This window comes from Pteropus vampyrus, unplaced genomic scaffold (assembly GCF_000151845.1).
Source record: "Pteropus vampyrus isolate Shadow unplaced genomic scaffold, Pvam_2.0 Scaffold19, whole genome shotgun sequence".
NCBI lineage: Eukaryota > Metazoa > Chordata > Mammalia > Chiroptera > Pteropodidae > Pteropus > Pteropus vampyrus.
This window is the reverse complement of record NW_011888800.1, coordinates 4,701,280-4,723,383: the sequence shown is the minus strand read 5'-3', so window position 1 is coordinate 4,723,383 and position 22,104 is coordinate 4,701,280. Positions and strand designations below refer to the sequence as shown.

Below are 22,104 nucleotides of genomic sequence, written 5' to 3'. Positions count from 1 at the left end.
TATCTTCTAGCCCCTGAACACACAGTGACTTATCTACAAGTAAGCACCTGACCCTGGTTGGGGCAAACATCAATTCCCTAGATATTTGGTATTGGGGCTAAAAAAATTCCAGATCTGGGCTAAAGGTGGAGTGATTAATGCAGTCTATTAAATTAACAATATACAATTCTTATTAGTTTTATCTAGTAATAAATACACTGTGGCAATCACTCAGACTCAAACCAAAAATTTAGAAGGAATTTAAGTAACAGGATTTATAAGAATGAATGTAGCAAATCCATACACTAAATTTTTTTCTTGTATAATTCAACTATATGGAGAATTAGAAAGACTCTAAAATTTCACAAAGATTACTTACCCTATTTTGGGACTTTAAGCTTCCACATTCCTTGGATATTTGTCGCTGTACATATTCTATACTTCTGCCCTGAACGTCTAGGCTTGGATGGCTGAACGTTATCTAAAACACAAACAGTTTCTACTTAATTGACAAAAGAATGAATTTCTTATGTTTAATAAAACTACATACATTGTATATTCCAAAATTTTATAGTTTATTAGTAGTGAAGTTTTCCAAAATGGTTTTAATAAAAGGCATTATTTGAGTCTTATTTATTATTTAAACTTCGGTCTTTCCTTACACATTTAAAATTTAAAAAGTAATACAGATTCTGGTTTCTGGTTCTGCATGTAAGGAGCTTGGAAGTTGCCACTCTGTCCTAACAAGTTAAAAGCTAAACAGGAAAAAAAACCCCAGCAACTCTCTTTGGGTCCATAATAGAGAGAAGGACATAGGGCAAACTGATGTCTCCAAGATTCGAGAGACAGACAAGAGATAAAGGGGAGTAATCACTTAACAGAGCAGACTCATGAGTGGAACTGCCATAGAAGCCAGTGCTGGGTGAAGAAAAACCAAACTGTAATTTATGAGTTGCTGGAAGCTCAGGGTGGACAACATTGAAAGTTAAAAACTCCAGGGGTACCCAGTCATAGTGAGTCACCCAACTTTTGTGAGTTTATCTGAGGAAGCTCAACCAGATTCCCATAGCAAATATCAGAAAAATCTCTACATGATTCCGGCAGGGAAGAAGAAAAAGAACAATTTTTAAATTAGAGAGCACTAATTCTTAACAAGGCCTGCCCTCAGGAGAGACTATTTAACCTGAGCCTGACCTGTTGGAAATACTTTTTGCTTCAAAACTGAAAGCAAAAAGAACAAAGACTAAAAGAAAGAAACAAAACATTCAAAAACTGTGAGATAACTACAAGTGGTGTGACATACACGAAATAGAAATACCAAAATGAGGAAAGAACAGAAGAAATATCTGAAATAATAATGCTGGAGAAATTAATGTCGGACACCAAACCGCAGATCCAGGAAGCTCGGAAAAGACCAACCTTGATAAATGCTTTCCAACCTTCCAAAAGTTCACCTAAGCATAATATTTTCAAACTATAAACAATCAAAGATAAAGGTAAAATCTTAAAAGAAGCCAGAGGAAAATACACCTTATTCAAAAAGAAGCAAAGATGAGAATTACATCTGACTTCTCAGAAATTATGCAAAAAGAAGAGAATGGAGTGGAACATCTATCAAGTGTTGAAAGAAAAAGCTCACCAACCTAGAATTCTGTACCCTGCAAAATTATCTTTCAAAAGTAAAGACTTTCTTAGGCAAACAAAAATTGAGGAAATTTGTTGCCAGTAGACATACTGTGCAAGAAATGTTAACAGAAGTTCTTTAAAGAGAATGAGTAATTTAGGTCAGAAACTTGGATCTACGTAAGAATGGAAGAGCAACAAAGAAGAAATAAGTGAAAATAAAACCTTTTATTTTTCTAATTCTTAATTGATCTAAGAAAAAAAAGTTTGTTCAAAAAATAGCATCAATGTATTTGATTATGTGTGACTATCTATGTATGTATGTATGTTTATACACAAAATGAAATGAACAACAGCAATGATACAAGGGATGAGGAGGAGGAATTAGGATTATTTTGTTATAAGGTACTTGCACTACTTATAAAGCAGTTTAGTATTATTTGAAAATAGACTTGAACTAAATGTAAATATATAATGTGAACTATAGAGCAGCCACTAAAAAGTTTTTCAAAAGTCTGATATGCTAAAAAGGAGAGAAAATGGAATTACATAAAATGTTCAATAGATCCATAAAAGATGAAAAAAGGGCAAGACAAAAATAGGAAGAACAAGGGTAACAAATATGATAGATTAATTCAACAGTATTAATAATCATTATTTTTATTAATGGCAAAAATATACCAATTCAAAGATAGAGATTGTCAGAGTGAATTAAAAAAATAAGATGCAACTAAATGTCGTCTATAAGAAACACACTGTAAATATAAAGACACAGAGTAAATGGATGGAGAATAACGTATCATGCTAACACTTATCAAAAGAAAGCAGGAGTAGTTATATTAATTTCAGACAGAGTTGACTTCAAAACAATAAAAGTTATCAGTGATGAAGGGCATTACATAATGATAAAGGGGCCAAATCTCCAAGAAGACATAACAATACTTAGCATGTATGTGCTTAACAAAAGTTACGAGACAAAAACTAACAGAACTGAAAGGAGAAACAGATGCAGCACTCATAGCTGGAAACTTCAACACTCCTCCATCAGAAATGGACAGATCCAACAGGCAGAAAAATCACTACAGACATAACTGAACACAATAACTTCACCAATCAAATGGGTATAACTGACATCTATAGACTATTTCACCCAGTGACAGCAGAATACACATTCTTCTCAAGCTCAGATGGAACATTAATCAAGACAAACCACATTCTGGGCTATGAAACAAACCTTAACAAAAAAATTGTTTTTAAATCATATATCTGCTCTCAGACCACAAAGGAATTAAATTAGAAATCAGTAAGAGAAAGATGACTGGAAAACTTCAAAATACATGTAGATTAAACAACACACTTCTAAACACATGGATCAAAAAGAAATTGTTAAGAGAAATTAAAAGGTATTTAGAACTAAATGGAAATAAAAACACAACTTAATCAAAGTTCATGGGATACACTTAAGTGTTTAATGAGAAACTGATAGCATTGAATGCATACATTAGGAAAAAAAGAAACATCTAAAATCACTGATCTAAGTTTCACCATAGGAAAGTAGAAAAAGATTAAATCTAAAACAAGGAGAAGAAAAGAAATAACAAGAATTAGAATAGAAATCAATACAGAATATTAACAAAATCAAAAACCAGTTCTTTGAAAAGATTGACAACATTGATAAGCTTCTAGTTGGGCTAACTAAAAAGAGAACACAAATTACTAATATCAGAAATGAAATAGGGAACATCACTATAGATCCCATGGAAATTAAAAAGGATAATAAAAGAATACTATGAATAACTCTACATCCACAAATTTGAAAACCTAGATGAAATGATCAAGTCCTTGAAAGGCACCATCTGCCAAATTTAATACACAATCTGAATAAGCCTACATCTACTAAAGAAGATGAATCAATAATCTTTCAGAACAGAAAGCTCCAGATTCAGACGGATTCACTGGTTAATTCTACCTAACATTTAAGGAACAAATTATACCATTTGTCTATAACCTCTTTCGGAAGATCCAAACAGAGGAAATACTTCCTAATTCATTCTATGAGGCCAATATTACCCTAATACTAAAAATAGACAAAACCATTACAAGAAAAAACTCTACAGACCAGTATCTGAAAACACGGATGCAAAAATCCTCAACAAAAGGTTAGGAAGTTGAATCTGAGAATGTAGAAAAAGAATTATATGCCACAGCCACAGGGGATTTATTCCAGCTGGCTTAACATTAAAAATCAATTAATGCAATCCAATAATAGAATAAAAGAAAAATCACATTTAATGAAGAAGAAAAAGCATTTGACAAAACCCAACACCCATTCAGGACAAAATAACCTACAACTAACATAATTAATGGTGAGAAACTTGAAGCTTTCCCACTAAGATCAGGTATGAGGCAACAATGTCCCCTTTTACCCCTCCTTTCCTACATCATACTGAAATTTCTAGCATAAGACAAGAAAATAAAATGTATGGTTTAAGGGAAGAAACACAACTGTCTCTATTCACAGATAACATGATCATCTATGTAGAAAATCTAAAAGAACAGACAAAATATCTCCTGAAATAAGTGATTTCAGCAAGGTTGTAGCATAAAAGCATAAAAGGTTAACATATAAAAGCCAATCACTTTCCTATAAACCAACGATGAATAGGAATTTGATATTATAATCACAATACTATTTACATTAGCACCCCCCAAAATGAAATATTTAGGTATAAATCTAAAAAAATATGTACAAGATCTATATGAGAAAACCCACAAAACTCTAATGAACAAAATTAGAAAAATAAATAAATGCAGAGATAGTCCCATGTTCATGTATTGGAAGACTCACTAATGTCAAGTCAGATCTTCCCCACATGGTCTGTAGATTCAATACAATCCCAATTAAAATCTCAGCAAGTTATTTTGTGAATATTTACAAACTGATTCTGAAGTTTATATAGAGAGGCAAAAGACTCAGAGTAGCCAGTACAATTTTAAAGAAAAACCAATCTGTAGTGCTGACATTACCTGACTTCAAGACTTACCATAAAAATACATTAATCAAGATAGTATGGTATTGGCAAAAGTATAAACAAATAGATCAGGGGAACAGAAGAGATGACCGTGGTTATGGCGATGACTTTTTAAGATATAACATCAAAGGAATGATGATACATGAAAGAAATAATTGATAAAGTGGACTTCATTAAAATTAAAATAGAATGTCGAGAGAATGAGAGAACAAGCCACAGACTGGGAGAAAATATTTGTAAAAGCTATCTGATAAAGGACTATTATCCAAATATACAAAGAAATCTAAAAAAAAAATCAACAATAAACCAACCAACCTAATTAAAACATGGGCCAAAGACCTCGACAGACACTTCACCAAGAAAGATTTACAGATGGCAAATAAGCACATGAAAAGATGCTCAACACCATAAGCCATCAGAGAAATACAAATTAAAACAATGAGATACCATTACGCACTTACAGTTAAGTCCTCACTTAACATCGTTGATAGGTTCTCAGAGCTGTGGCAAAACAACTTATAACAAAACCAGTTTTATCATACAATATCAACTTATCGATTGATATAATTTATCAATTGATATAAACAAGAGTTAAGTTCCTCGGGCATCTCATCCAGGTTATAATGAAATGATATTGAATAAAACAATGTTATTCAAGGACCTGCTGTATTAGAACGGCTAATGTCCAAAACACTGACAACACCAAAAGCTGGAAAGGATGTGGAGCAACAAAACTTCATTCATTGCTCATGGTAATACAAAATGGTACAGCCACTTTGGAAGACAATTTGGCAGTTTCCTATAAAATTTAACATATTCTTTTTAATATGATCCAGCAATTGTGCTACTTGATATTTACCCAAAGTATTTAAAAACTTATGTCTACACAAAAACCTGTACACAAATGTTTATAGCAACTTTATTCTTAATTGACAAAACTTGGAAACAACCAAGATGTCCTTCAGTGGGTGAATGAATAAACTGTGCTACATCTAGACAATAGAATATTACTCAGTGTTAAAAAAAAAAAAAAGAGAGAGAGAGACACAGAGGAACCTTACATATTACTAAGTGAAAGAAACCAATCTTAAAAGGCTACATACTACATGATTCCAACTATATGACATACTGGTAAAAGCAAAACTATGGAGATGGGAAAAAAAATTAGTGGTTATCAGGGGTTGTGTGAGTGTGTGTGTGAGGAGATGAATAGGTGGTACACTGAGGGGTTTTAGGGTAATGAAAAACTATATGATGTTATAATGATGGATATCTGTCATTATACATTTGTCTAAACCCACAGAATATACCACACCAAGAGTGAAAAGTAATGTAAACTATGACTTTGGGTGATTTTGATGTCAATGTAGGTAACTGCAACAAATATACCCCTCTGGCGGTACCTTCCACTTTTTGGCTATGTATTTTGGCTATGCATACACATGTATGCATGCATGCACATATGTGGATCTTTAAAATTTTTAAATGTAAATAAGATGGCCAGATAGGAAGGTAGTTGGAGAACTAAGTAAAAAAAAAAAAAAATGAAGGGATTAAATACAAATTGGTAAGTACAAAACAGTCACAGGGATGTGAGGTACAGTACAGGGAATATAGTCAATAATACTGTAATAACTACGTATAGTGCCCAGGGGGGCACTGGATTAATTGAGCGGATCACTTCATAAGTTATACAAATGTCTAATAACAAGGCTGTATACCTGAAACTAATATAACACGAATCTCAACTCTAATTGAAAAATAAAAATACATACCTAAAAAAAATAGCACCTTTGTATTGTGCTTTGCTTTTTCACACTTACTAATCCATCATGGACACTTTTGTATGTTTATACATATAGCACTACCTTACTTTTTTAATAGCAACTTAATATTCCATTGAATGGATGACTTTTAATTTATTTACCTAGTCTGATTAATATCCACATAGGCTTTTCTCAGTCTTTTGATGTTATAAATAATATTGCAACAAATATTCTTATACATTTTAATCCACATGTCCAAGGATAATGTGTATCACAAATTCCTAAAAGTAGAATTGCTGAATTAAAAAGCTGGTATACTTCAATTCAAAAAAGAATTTAAATGGATATATCCAATTTGAACCATATACTCAGTAGTATTGTAAACAGAGAAGGAAGTAAAAACAGTTAGTAAAAACAGTTAAAGACTGAAGAGGTTATCTCATTCCCGGCCTTGTTTCCTATAGTTTTGAGATTTTACTTTCATTAGCATTCTAATCACATAGTAGAAGCATAAACAAAAGCATTCAAATTTTAATTATGCTATAGAACTATAGGATCCGTGTGGGATGAAGTAAGATTTCTGCATTGAGTTTATTTTCCCCAACCTCTCTATTATCCATTCTTCTATGCCCAGTTACCTATACCTAGTATAGAAAATTATGAGCCAACACTTCCCACTCAATTTTTCTTTCAGTTTCAATATTCAACAATATATTTGATTTCCTAATATATACATACTACTAGTCTCTATGGAAGGCACAAGGAAACAGAAAAATGGCTCTTACCCTTACAAGTAGAATGATAAAGCAGTTATATAACTATATTATAAAGAGTTATAAAACTACAACTTAAGGTATATTATGTAAGTTTTATAACTACATTTATACATATACAGCTATATAACTATGCTTTATCATCCCACCTGCAAAGTTATTTAACTATTACTGAAGGTGGAATACGTAAGAATTCAACAATTGCTGGATGAAGAAATCATGATGATTAAATGGTCTGCGAAAGGCTTCATGAAGGAAAAGGAACTTAAAGTAAACACAGAATAAAGTAAGCATTTGTTAAGATTTTCAAAAGATGAAAGAGCATTATAGAAAACAGAGGAAAATTTTTGTTTTCCTGATAGATGTATTTCTTATAACTACAATAACCACAAGTTATATATTAAATGTACATTGCCAAGATTTTTGAAAGTAAAAATGTCATTTTAACTTATTTCTCTAATTTCACTCAGAAAAAAAGTCAAACACTAAACACATTCACACTTTGAAACTACCTGAGTTAATAGAGTCTATAAATATTAATCCTCTCACACGATCTTCATGTGAAAAGACAAACAATGTTGACTCTTCACACTTATTAAACACAGACGTTCTAAGATACACCCCAATTCACCACTGCTTTTTAATACCCTAGGAATGTGATGCTGTTGCTTTAGGTCCTTAGAAGAATTTATCAGCTGAAAAAGCCATGGGAGATGCTTCTTCAAAGTCAGTCACAAATGAAATTTTAAAAGGATTCCATTTATAACGTTAACAACAACAAAATAATACAAAGAATAAATCTTATAAAAGATATACAATATCTTTTCACGAAGAAAATGCAAAGCTCTATTGAGAGATATAGAAGAGCTACAAAGAGATATATAATCTTCATGACTAAGAAGACTAAATCCCACCCCACCTCACAACCTAATGTAGACAGACATTCAGTGCAATTCAAATACAAACTGCAAATGGACTTTTCACCAAACTTGATAAGCTGATTCTAATATTTTTGGAAGAGTAAACAGAAAAACAAACACTAAGAGGAAAAAGAAGGTAGAAGCACTTACTTTACAGATATTAAGACTTCTTATAGAACTAAAATAATTCTATAGTAAAGAAGACAATATGGCACTCGTGTAGGGACAAACAGACCAACAGACTAGAGAAACCAAAAACATCTCAATGAATATGCAAACTTGATAGATGACAGATACAGCAGTCCACAACAGTGGTGAAAAAGGTTCAAATGGTGCTAGAACAATTATTTTTACGTATGGTAAAAATAAAATTGGATCCCTATCACAGAAGAGAAGTCAGTTCGAAAGCGTATAGTCAAAACTAACTTTCAGAACAAAATACGAAGAAAATCTCTGAAACAAGGATTGGGAGGAATTTGTAAAAAAACACCAAGAATGCTAAATTCAGTTGCATTAAAATTTAGAATGCCTGTTCACTAAACACCATAAAGAAAGTGAAAAACAACCAAAAACTAGGAGATTCTGGACACAAATAAAACTCAAAAAGGAGAAGTGACACTGAAAATCTTATTACTCAGTGGCAAGATTATTATATAAGAACATGTTGTTAAAATTAGTTTGTAAAGGAACAACCACAGCTATTTCTGTAATCTTTCAAATGCTCAACACATCTCTCTTGTACTCACAGAACACAGAATCCTATTGACTTATTTATCTCAGTGCCTTTTGTAGCACATCAACCTCAAGAGCTCATTCCTATACACCCTAAAGAAACTCTAGCACATATAGCTGGAGACAAGAAAGTTCATACTAGAAGCATGCTTAATAGCAACAAAAATATGAAATTATCTTCTGGCAGAAGAAATATAAATTAAGTGGTAGAACTATCAAGAAAAGAATAGGAATTCTAAGCAAACAAAATGTAAGTTAATGGCCACCTCTAGGATAAAAACAAGTGGACAGAATGAGAGTGTTCCTTTTTGTTGTTTGGTGGTTTCTCAGGTGTTCATTACATATGTTGTTTTCTATGTATTAAATGTCATAAATCTTTGATCACAAGTTCATTGATACATGTGGTCTTATTTCTCTATAGTGAAATAACCTCCAGGAACTTGAAGGTAAAAGAAATTGAGTAAAAGAGCCATAATAGCTTTTAGGCCTATTAGGCTTAAGTAAAACCTGAATGAGAGTATAAGCATTTTGAAAGAATGAACCTTTCCATCAAAAGAACTTAAATAGCCCATGGAAGCACAGAAAATGAGTCAAAGACAAACACTGACAATGCCTATTTAAACATTAGTAGAGGGAGAAACTTAAGCCAATGTTAGGTAACAATTCTCTATGGGTCTCATTTCTGCAGATCTAGTGGGCAGGCGCATTTGTCTGCCTTTGTTTCAGACTGTTTTCAAAGATGTGTGTTTAATGGAACCCTTGGAAGATATAGTGTCTCCCCTGTGACATTAGTTTGTTTAGTATCCAGTATAACAAAAACACTGTCTCTCTCCATGACAAAAGTCAGGTATTGCCCATTATGAAAGATTTGGGTTCCCTAAGCTCAGGGGTTCCAATGCTGTGATGTTAAAACCACTGTGTGTGCAACATCCACCTGATCAGCTCAGCACAGTTCCTCTGGGACTTGGGAGGCAAGGGGAACCAACACAAACATGAAGTTCCCACTACTCTACTGTGCTATGAGCAGTGAAGTCCTTTGTCTCTGATCAAGTAGTCTCATGCCTTCTGGTAGCATTCATAAAACTAGTTGGCAAATTAACTTGTTAACTTATATAAGTAGGGTTAAATCTTTAACTCTTCATATTTCTTGACAGTGAGGAAGTAAGTAGTCTAGTCTAGTCTAGTCTAGTCTAGTCTAGTCTTTTTGGCAAGGTTGTTCCTCTCTTGTAGAAAAGGGTCAAAGCATTTAATTACTCTGTTGAACACAAATACATAGCCGGCTTTTGACAATAATGTAGTAATATATCATGAAGATTTATTTTATGCAATGTGCTAAACAAGCTCCTATGAACAACATGATGGTTTAAATTAAAACTTTACATCTGGCTTTTTACACATCATATTCTTAAACTTGATTATTTTAGTCTCTGAAAGATGACTCCAGTTTAACAGCATGACAAAATAAGGTTTCTGGTCTGAAAGTTCAGGGACAGATTCTGTACTATGGAAAAATTCACCCTGTGAGATCTTTTGGGTGACATCCAAATGGACAACCGGTACGCAACCCTAATAGTACTGCGCTAAATGCAAGTGTGCATTTATTATTCCCGTTAATAAAGTTCTGCAATATTTACTAAATGTATAGCTAATGGCTTTTGTAGCTTTAAAAGAGAAAACCTTTTCCATCTTAATTCCTAATAAATCGAGTTCACTTATTTCAACAACAAATGTGTAAACATCTAATTATGCAACATACAACATAACCCTTGTTTCTCTATGTCACATCAATCTTGTAGATAAGTTTCGATAGTATAGCTGGAATTCAGAATCAAATGGTCTGGCTGCCTCTAGAAGCCATATTCAAAGTCCCCATACTAAGAGCTATCTGTCAAACATTGTTCACATCCCTCTCTACAGTTACCCAGTACTATTTTGTACTTTTCTACATGGTGACTACTTTAACTACTATTACCATTACTGCCATTTTGGGAGAGGGGTACAGTTCTTCTCCCCCAACTAATCAAAAAAAAAAAAAAAAAAGAAAGAAAAGAAAATAGCTAAAAATTTATAGTTCCCTAAGCCAAAGAAGGTAAGACGAGTAAATTCCCAGAGTCTAGATGATGACTATTAGTCTACTGTAGTTTGGGGTACATTCACCAAGTTTTTTCTCCTTGTTCATCAATATGACCTACTTCAGGATGTGTGTATCTCTACTCTCTCCTCCACCAAAATGAGTTTCTCTGCCCATCACTCAAGATATTAGAACATATTTTATACTTAAAAGTGTTAAAGTGGGTACCTCAGACTTATTTCCTAAGATTCCTAGAAGCTAATAAGCAAATATGACTCCAGATATTGTTCCGATATCCCAAAATTCCTGAATGGGATAAAGTAGATTACTTTTTGCTTTTATTCTTGCTATCATTTGCTCAAAGTAAAACTGGTTTACAATTACTTTTTTCCTTTCTGGTACTAATATTTTAATTGTTCTTGCATTTCTTATAAAATTTCATAATAAACTTAGACAAAAATGCATAAACTATAGATAATTTTTATCCCCCACATAAAGAACCTTGTTATATGGGTTGTGAGGATTAAAATGAATTATATAAGTGCTTTAGACGTACCCAGCACATAGTGGGCACCAGTTATGACTAAGATTAACAAACTATAATCAACTGATTCAATGAAGTATAAGGCTGACTGACTGTTTACCATGAAGAGAAACATTTTAATCTGAGCTAGAATACAGAGGAAGAGAAAAGAAGTACATTTGCTTACCATTTCTAAGTAACATTAGAATTCCAATAATTCAAAATTTAGTGACCTTGGTTCAGGTACTTACTATTCTATGCATTAATTTCTTCACTGATTTTAAAAACTAAAGATATTAGCTTTGCTCAAATGAAATATTGAACTCAAAAGCACTTAGTGAGGCACCAAAGTACTATAAAATTTCCTTATTTTTAACAGTCTTCTTGATTTCTTAAGACAACTACAGAGGTGGAATAAATTATTAAACACAATAATACATAAACGCTTTAACAGCTATTCTGAAATGAAAGTCACCCCCCCCCAAAGTAGAATGATTCCAGAAATGATGTTGTTTTCAGTAATATTTTTATTTTCCATAAAACTTAATGAAAAACACCAGGTAGGAATCACAACAGGTTTCATTATGCCATCTCATATCGTTTCTTCTATAACATATTAGAGGGAAAAAAATATCAAGTATATCAGTACAAACTTCAGCTCTAATGTTCTAAGGGAATAGACACTCCTGTGTCTGTTTAACAGAACAACAAATTAAGACAATCAAATATTATCAAAGAAACAAGAGCCTTGTCTTTTGAGAAAAATCCCAAGCAATAGATGACAAAACTAATGTGTTTCAAAAATGGCTGACGGGAAACTGAAAGGTGCTATAAAATCTGATGTGAGTAGGAAAAGTACAACTTTAGTTAAATGAATAATTTAAAACTATCTGATCACAAGAAATACTTAGGATGATCATCAAAAAAATTTAGATAACAGGATCCATACTGTTACTGTGACTCTCGCTGAGACCAATTTTCCTTGAGTGCCCCTCAGTTCCTAGAGGGTTAAAAAACTATCATCTTTAATTACTCTGGCCAGGGAACTACGCTCTCCTTCCTTGCTAGGACAATAAACGCCATTAAAGTTTGCTAGTATTTATCTATGTCTTACTGAGTCTGTAACCCAGTAAGATCATAAATAAGGTAAATGTTTACAGATTGCTTAATTCACTCAAGAAAATCAGCAGGCTTATGTTATCTCTAGAATTAGGTTTGTCCTTAAGCCGGATCAACACATTAACCCACCAGTCAGACTAATTATCATGTCCTCTCCCCAAAAAAACACATATGCTCACGAGCATATCTATGTGCACATGCACATATACATACCCTCTGAGAGTAAGCCAACTACTGGTCCTAAGCTGAGGCAAAGGCTGAAATAGCAAGTGTTCTGATCAGACCTTTTGCTGCACAGTTGCTTTAGCTCTCTACTTGAGGAAAGCTCATCATGTAATCATTTTCAAGGAACCCTAAAGATTTAAGAGGTCAACTTCCATACCAGTTAGGACTGTATGGCTAATTTTACATAAACAAACAACAGCAGCAACAATAAAATGTATTAACTATTTGCTCTGTCCTATAAGCAGAGCAGTAACAACAAAATTAGAAGTAGTATCTTAGGACTTATATATTTCTTCAACTTTATCTCTTCAGACCACTACAATGGTTAGAAAATTTACTTTTTTCTTTTCATTGTTTTTAGCTTAAATTATCATTTATCCCTCTTCTTATTGCTCTTTTTAAGAATTTTGTTCTTTAAAGGACTGGTTTTATTGTTTTCCTTTTTATGCTACTTTTCTTTAAGTTTTTATATTTTTAATTTCCCGATTCACACAAGTTTGGGGGTTTTTCTTTATATTCCATCTATTCTTCATTAAGAAGTATTTATCATTTTTTATCCTCAATTTCTCAGTTTCTGGTTCGAATTTAGTTTTAAATTTTTAATTTTAATTACTTTTAAAATTTTTGCTTTTTATTTACTTTTTCTGGACATTTTAGATTTTATATCTTCTTATGCTGGATGTCAGGACAAGTCATGTCTTTTATAGCCATTAATAATCATGACAGTTTATTTAATCATGAAATGTAAATGTTAATATTGGCAGCTACCTGTTCTAAAATGTCTGTGGTTTCTAACACACAACCTTTGGATATTAGGCAAATCACTTACTCTATGCTCTCTGACAAGAACAGGAAGTGGTAGCAGTGTTGTATTGGTGGTAATGGAGGTAGTCTTCTTCCCCAATCTTCATTCAGATGATTAACCACCTACTCGACTGCTTGGACCTCAAACTCTAAGTCATCCTTGACTATTTTTTCTCTCGTATTCCATATCCAATCTATTATCATGTGGTTTTATTTTTTTCGGCTCTTCCTCCAGAATTTATCCCAAATCTACCCATTTCTCATCATCTCTGTGTAGTCCAAATCACAGTATCATTTACCTAGACAAAAACAATAGCCTTCTAAATTGGTATTAATTCCGCTCATGACCATATTCTGTCAATTCTCCACATAGCAGCCATGTTTTAAAAATGCAAATTAGACCTTTATTAGAGATTAAAAACCTTCCAATAGCTTCCCTTTAACACCAGAACAAAATTCTAAGTCTTCCCGACAGCTTACATTATCTAAACACTACTAGGTTCTCTAACTGTAATTTGCAGTTATTACCACCTTAATTCACTAAACTATAGCTACACAGGCCTGTTTCTCTAAAATACCAAGCTGCTGCTTGGATTATTCCCCCCTCTAGATTTTCATATGGCTGTTTTGTTTTGAAACATCATATATCTGCATATAAATATTTCTTCAGAAGCTTTCCCCAATCATAAGTCCCATTACTTTGTTTCATAGCTCTTATTACTATCTGAAATAGTACTGGTTTTTAAACTTATTTATTGTCTATCTTCCTCACTAGCATTTATATCCTCCATGAGGCTATGGTTCATATCCTTGTTCACAGTTCTTCCCAAGACTTAGAATAGAGGCCTGATATATGGGTATTCAAAAATTTATCATATGTATATATATCATATACGTATCAATGCATGAATATGAATGACTTTTTTTAACCCCTAAAATAACACTATAGGAGTCTTACTATTATTGCTATTTATATATGAGGAGCTTTGTAATTTTAAGTTAAAAAGCCGGGAAGTATAATTAGATCTGCCTGCATCTAAAGTCTGAGATCTTACCCATTATTGCAAAAACTTCTATCCAGGGAATAACTTTCCCCTAATGCCTAATTTAAATCTGTCCATCCTATAAATCTTGGAATGGACAGCTATGTGAGCTATATAAACCTGCCCTAAACTGAGCCAATCAGCTTTCTTCTTTTAAGAATATGACACTGATTTATAGTATAGGGATCTATTATAACCACAGAACCAGCTCAAAATGGTCCTATCCTGTTTTAACATGATACCAAGTTGCTTTTCAGAGACAACAGACCAAAACCACAAGTCATACAGCTGAAGCATGTGCAGAGGAGAGAACGCTGACCTCCAGCTAGACCCAGACTAAAGTCTCCCTTGCACTCCACCAGAACCAAAGGACCAGGACATAAATAGAACCTGAACACTAAAATCTTTTCAGAAACAAGGAGTCTGTTGTCCAGAAGCAAAGGATCCACTGTCCAGAAGATCTTGTGTTGATGCCCTTTACCATAAATGGCCAAGCTCCAAAGTCTTCTAATTAAAACTTGCCCCGTCAGAGCTTCTGCATACCTGTTTCCCTTAGACCCTTAAAAATCTGCCCTGAACCCTGGATCCCAGTATTAGCTTCCTGTTCTCCTGGGTGGCACCATTCATAATAAAATAACCAATCTTTCTCTACCGCAATTCTTGGTGTTTAGTGTTCAGCTCTGCCAGTGCTGGGTGGACGAACTCTCTGATCTGTAACTCTAGGCTGGAATATCATGTAGATTAAAGGGCTATGCCTGATATTCTGATAGTCATGACTGTTTATAAACTGATGAGGCAACAAAGAACCTAAACTATAGAGAAAAAGAAAGAAACAGATGTGTAATGAGAAACAAAGATAAATGGTCACATGGGGTATGTGTCGGTAGAACAGAAGGGAGGAGAGGGAGTGGGAAAAGAGAAAAGTTACCTAATATCTTTCAGTTCCCCAAAGTCTTAGCCTTATTATTCTTAAAATGAATTCTGAGAAATGCCATTTTGTCATAAAATAAAGTCGTCTTCCCTTAAGCTAGTTTGAATGGATCTGTTACTTACGACCAAATGATCTTAAATTAACCAAGTTTCCAATACTGAATGATAACAAGACTAGGAATAAGCTGAGTCAAAACACTGTTCGCTTCCAAGGCGAAGCTGTTAGCATTTATTCATTTTCTCTCAACAAATGTTTACTGGATGCTTACTCTGTTTCAGAAACTTCTAAGTTACTGTAAATGTGAACAAACAAAAAATTACAAATAGGAGAAAAATATATAAAGTCAGAAAGTAATAAGTATTATGAAGAAAAATAAAGCAGAATAAGGATATATCAATGGAGAGGTTACTATTTTATTTAGAGTGCTCAGGGAAGGCTTCACGGAAAAGGTGATCTGAAGTGAGAAACTAGCTCTATGAAGACCTGGGGGAAAAGTGTTTCAAATAGAGGAAAGAGATAAATTTATCTGAGGCACAGATAAATTCTTAATACATTTAAAACATGGAAAGTCGGGGTATTTGAGACAGTGAGAGAGAACGATTAATAAAAAGTAAATCTGGAGAAGCCAAGAAAATCATCTATACAGTAGCTTTGTTAAAACTCTGAATATTATTCTAAATGAGATTATACACTTTTTGAAAGTTTTGAGCAGGTTGGTGATATGATCTAATTTATATCTTTGAACGATTACTTTGGCTACTACGTGGAGATTGGCGATGTGTGTGGGTAAGATGGGTAGAAATATGTAAGAAATTATGGAGGTAAGAAGAAGAAATATACTTTGAATGTAGAGCTTACAGAATTGTTGACTGACTAGATAGACAGAGTGTCAGAAGAAGAGAGGATGAATCAGGATGAATTCAAATTTGTGCACTGAGCAAATGTATAAATGATATACTTAGATGACAATTACTGGTAAGTAGAACTAATCAGAGTGAAGGAAAACCAAGAGACAACCTAAAGTGAAGTTGTAATTTTGAGAGAAACAGGGAGGTTGTCTGAATATGTGCTTTTATCATGGTATTTGCCCAGGTGCTTACAATAAGTCCTGACCGTCTTGAAATAGCCTGAGAATGTATGTTTCTTGCAACCTTTAATAACCTAATCAGATCTATTAGCAAAGAACCTCTCACAATCTGTGTTCGACTTAAATATTTCAAACTATATTTATATGATTATGGCTGTATTGAGAGTTGCTATTAGAAAAGTTACCAGATAATCTAGAAGGTTTTTCATTTTCTCTTCAACTGCTGCCCCCCAATCCTATTCAAGTCTTTAGGATTAAAAAAAAAGAAAAGAAAAAAGAGTTAAATTTTAGGCTCATCCAAGAACGCTGGGGTCCACAATGCTGAATTGATAAAGTTTGAATTTAATTAAATTTCTGTCTCCTTTATAATAAATCTGTAATTTTAAATAAACTTTTCTTTGGCTTTGAAGGTTGAAGTAATGCTACCTCCTTGACCTGTGTTCTCTAACCTGAATCGTTACCTTCTCTTCTTTATCCCTTCAAATTATAAGCATTTTCACTCCTTGGCCCCACACACCATTAAGCTCTAAAAAAAAGACCTTTATAGCCAAACTTTTTGAAAGGAGCCCATAAAAAAGAAATGTTTCCTCTCCCATCATGAATGTCTCCTAATCTCACTAAAACTGTGCTGTTACCAATTACGTTTTAGAGATGAATTCAAATTTTATTGGGTCATTTAACTGCAAGACATTAATTTCCCTATCATTTCCTTTCAACTCTCCTTTCTATGCTTCTGAAACATTACCCTACCCTAATTCTCCTACCTGTGTGACCATTTTTCTTTACCTCACTGTCTTTTAATATTTAGACACCCCAGTGTTCTAGTTCTGAACACTGTTCTTAATAAAGTAATTATGAAATAATTCTAACCATTCTAATTTTAATTTCCATCTTTGAATAACGATTCTCAAATTTTATCTCGAATCCTGATCTCTCCCCTTAAACCTCAGATCTAGAAATATTATTTGAAGGGACACTTGGTGGAGAAATTTCTAAATCTATTCAAATATAAAAAGGCACAGATTCAGGAAGCTCTATAAACCCAAACTAGATAAATAACATAATATCTAGACATAGCAAAATCAAACAGCTCAAAGCCAAAGATAAAAACAGTATTTCTTAATAGCAATGATGGAAAACTATAAGACAATGGTACGACATCTTCTAAAGTGTTAAAAGAAAATAAATGTTAACTTAGACACAATAGTCAGCAAAAAATCCATCAAAAATGGAGGAAATAAAAGATGTTTCCAAAAAAACAAAAATTGAGATTGACAGCAATAAACAGCAAATAATCCTAGATGGAAGTATGGTAATAAACAAGGGGTTGAAGAATATAAAAATTCATAAATAAGTAGATAAATCTAAATAAATATTGACTGTTTAAAATAATATTGTGTGAGGTTTTTCATATATATAAGTATATACAGAGAGAGAGAGAGAGATAAAGTGAGAATGAATTAAAATTCATGACAACACCACAAAAAGTAAATGAGGGATAAATGGTGTTAAGGTATTATAGGATCCCTGCATTGTCCAGGAAATAGTAAAAAAAAAAAAAAAGAAAAAAAAAAAGTCAATTCTAAGGAGCCAATGATGCATACTATAATATTTAGAATAATTAATAAAAATATTGAACAACTGTATTACTAATTAATAAAGGGGAAAATTAAGTAGTTAAATAAGCAAAGTGAAGAAAGGAAGAAATATGCAGAGAATCAACAGGACAGACAGAAAACAAGATGATAGATTTATAATTAAATTTATCAGTAATTGCAGTAAAAGTAAATGAACAAAAACCTCAAAGACACCTGGGGAAAAAAAGTCCAACTATATATGGTTGAAAAGAGACATCTTATATATACATAAGATATAGAAATATTCCAAGTAAAAGGATGGGAAAATATGTACTGTGCTAACCAAAAGAAAACTGATGTAGCCATACTAACATCACACAAAGCAGACTTTCAGGCAAGAAGTATTACCAGAGATAAAGAAAGATATTTCATAATCGCAAAAAAGTCAATTCAAAAAAAGATAGAGCAATTGCGAAATTATGTGCAATGTATAACAGCTTTGAAAAGCAAGAGTTGATAGAATTGAAAGATGATTCTACAATCACAGTTGGAGATTTTTTAACATACCTTGCTTAGTTACTAACGAATTAAATAAAAAAGTATAAGGATATATAAAATTTGAACATAGGTTCAAACAGATGTCCAGCAACAAACCTGATCTAATATATATAAAGAACACTGCATCCAACAACTAAGAAGACACATTCTTTTCAAGAGTACTAGCACTTGACCATACGTTGAGTCATTAACCAGACAACAAAAATTTTGAAGGACAAAGTTATAGGACATAACTCCCAGAATCCAGAATTACTGTAAAGCTATATAATAATTTAAAAAGTCTAGTAAAGGTGAAAAATAGACAAATATGCTAGGGGAACAGAACAGAGATTAGAAAGAGATCCACATATATATTAGTCATGTGACAAGTGCAATGCAGTTTTAGAAACCACGGACTTTTCACTAGATGATGCTAGATCAATTGGCTCCCCAGGTTGGGGGGAGATCTTGACCTAATCTCACACCATTTATAAAGATCAAATGAAAGGAAAAATAGTTAAGCTTCTGAAAGACAATATAAAATATCTTCATGATCTGGTGAGGATACCCAAAGATTTCTGAAACAGCACATAAAAAAAACTAACTATAGAGGAAAAAATTACTAAGTTGCTTTTATTAAAATTTAAAACTTTTATTCAGCAAAAGACATTACTATGAGACTGAAAAGGCAAACCACAGGATAGAAGATACACCTGCAATATATAAACCCAACAAAGAACTTATTTCTCAAATAAATAAAAAGAATGATTATAAGACAACTCAATATAAGATGGGCAAAAACAAAATGACACTTTACAAAACAATTTCCAAATGGTCAAGAAGCGTAAGAAAAAAGTTGCTCAATATCAGCAGTAATCAGAAAAGTATAAATTCACAATATAAATATTACTTTACTTCCATCAAATGACTAAATTGGGAGAAAAAGAAGAGCAATACCAAGTGTTCAGGAAAATTCCCACCACTGATACACCATTTGGGAATTTCTTGTTTTTGAGTAAAACTGACACTCCATAAAAATTCACTGTGTTTATTAACCTGTGGTTTCTTGTGTCTTCTGGTAGGTGACCGTGTACCCAGATTTGTGGGGCAACAAACAAGATAAAGTCCAGGTGTTTTTGCAGAACATAAAAAGCACAACAATCTGGGCCTTTGTTCTATCTTCCTCTTTTCTACCCTCCACATTGTTTTTTCCCCTAGATTGTGCATGCTTTTATTTATGTTGCTTCCTGTTATGAACTAAATATTTATGTCCTGCCAAAATTCATATGAAAAACTACCCCCCAGTGTGATGGTATTTAGAGAGATGAGGCCTTTAGAAAGTAGTTAGATCATAAAGGGTGTGGTCCTGGTCTGACAGAATTAGTGCCTTTATAAGAAAGAGACACCAGAGTATGCTCACTTTAGTGCTCTCTCTCTCTCTCTATGCCACATGAGGACACAGAGAAGGCAGCTGTCTGGATTTGATTCATTATAAATCATATTCTCCTGGGTTCCTACTGTTGTTTATTTTGTCTGGAAAAGGGTAGATGGCTTTGATGTTCTTGTCTAACACGTCTGATTTCTATACATATGAATAATACACTGAAAAATGTCTTCTCACCTGATTGGCTTGGCTTTGCAAGTAGACTCTTCTGGCATTCAGATCTTCAAAGAGAGAAGGTCTTGAGCTTCTATAAGGCTCACTGGTAATAACTGTCTCTTGCTGGAAAAGATGATCTTTCACTAGAGTACTGGGAGTATCCTCTTCTTCAGTTGCCTAATGGGAATAATCCCCAAATCATTAGTTGCCAGAATATAAAAAACAATAAAAAATTAGATACTTGGGGGGAGGTAGATGGGGTAAAGGGGGTCAAATATGTGGTGACAGAAAGAAATCCAACTATGGTAGGTGAACAGTGTAAATATATATATGCCTTACTGTTAAAGTGTACAGCTGAAACTTACTGGATTTCATTAACTAATGTCATCATAAAAAAATAAATTAAAAAAAAAATTAGATACTTCACTCTCTAACAGATATTTTGCAAATCAGTCAGAACACACCACCGCCGTCACAATGAATAGCAACTCCCAAAACTCAAATGTGTATGATTCTGAGCTAAATCAAAGTAAATTTCAAAAAAAAAAAAAAAAATTTTTAAATCGATTTTATGAGCAAAATGGGCTTTCTTACAGAAAAGAACTTAGGAAGAATTAGAAGGTTAACCATTCCATGTGTGAGAGAGCTAATTATAATGAAGCTTTTAATTATAACTAAAGGTGGTATCATACATAGAATATGAAGAAAACATTAGGAAGAAAATACAAATCAACAAAACTTTTGCAAGTCAAAAGAAAGGCATGTACCAAGGACTGCGTAATCGTATGTGATAGAGGGGATCAGAAGAAGACAGCAGTCCATGACCTTTTTGAATAATGAATGAATGAATCATGTAGCCTGAACTTGCTGATTATTTAGAAAAATTAAAATCACATGAGACTTAGGTAGGGGATATGCTCAATGACAGTCAGTAAAGATTTGCCTTTAAAATTTCATAAACAATAATTCCTGTGAAATAAATGTTAAATAAGTGAAACTTAGCACATTACAAAATGAAAAGTCCTACACACATTTTAATTGTTTCTTTTCTTTTTCTTTAAGAAATGAAATAACTATTTGATATAACTTTTCCCATTATCATATAATTATTTGGAAAAAAAACAGTGACATCCAAGTGAAAATGACAGAAACACTTCCACTGGTTTATTCTAAAATAATTTAGAGAAATCACGATAGGGCTAACAATTTTAAAGGTACAAATCTTTATAAGTTTTTAAAATAAAATTTTAAAAAATCAAAAAATTTTGGTGTTACTTCTAAAATTAAGCAATAAAGTTCATTAATGTCTAAGATACTTTAAATTTATAAATTCAAGTTCTAGTCTTTGCTCTGAAACAAAGTAACCTTGTGACATTTAATTTCTTTGGAACCCAGTTGTCTCAATTATCAAGTAATTATAATTCCTATACTCTTTTATGACATGGATTGTCATAAAAACTTAGTGAGATGAGAAAGAATACCTGTGAAAATGTTCTGAAAATTCAAAGCCATTATTTTATTAGGGAATAAGAAATTTAACTTAAAATATATCTGAGAATCTATTGTCACTTAAAACTAAATATGTCAAACCCAGTTAATTGCTATATTTAGCTAATTTTCATAACAGTTATCCAAATGTGTTTCGACAGTTAATGCTAAATTATTGGAAAGGAGCTGGCTAAATACTGGTATCCAGCATACATTCTTTCGAAATGCATGATCAAAATTTGGAAGAATAAAAACACACTTATTTGTTCTAGAG

The 22,104-nt window shown here is 32.8% G+C and overlaps 1 protein-coding gene across 2 annotated transcripts in view; it reads right to left on the bottom strand.

Annotated features, from left to right (window-relative positions):
- SPRED1 (sprouty related EVH1 domain containing 1) overlaps nucleotides 1-22,104 on the bottom strand; it is a 101,992-nt gene that overhangs the window by 5,964 nt on the left and 73,924 nt on the right. For both annotated transcript variants that reach the window (XM_011354892.2, XM_023527738.1), the window contains 2 exons: nucleotides 20,364-20,519; nucleotides 359-460 (listed from right to left, as the gene is read on the bottom strand). In XM_011354892.2, the coding sequence (XP_011353194.1) occupies nucleotides 359-460; nucleotides 20,364-20,519 (258 nt within the window). The remainder of the gene's footprint in view (nucleotides 1-358; nucleotides 461-20,363; nucleotides 20,520-22,104) is intronic.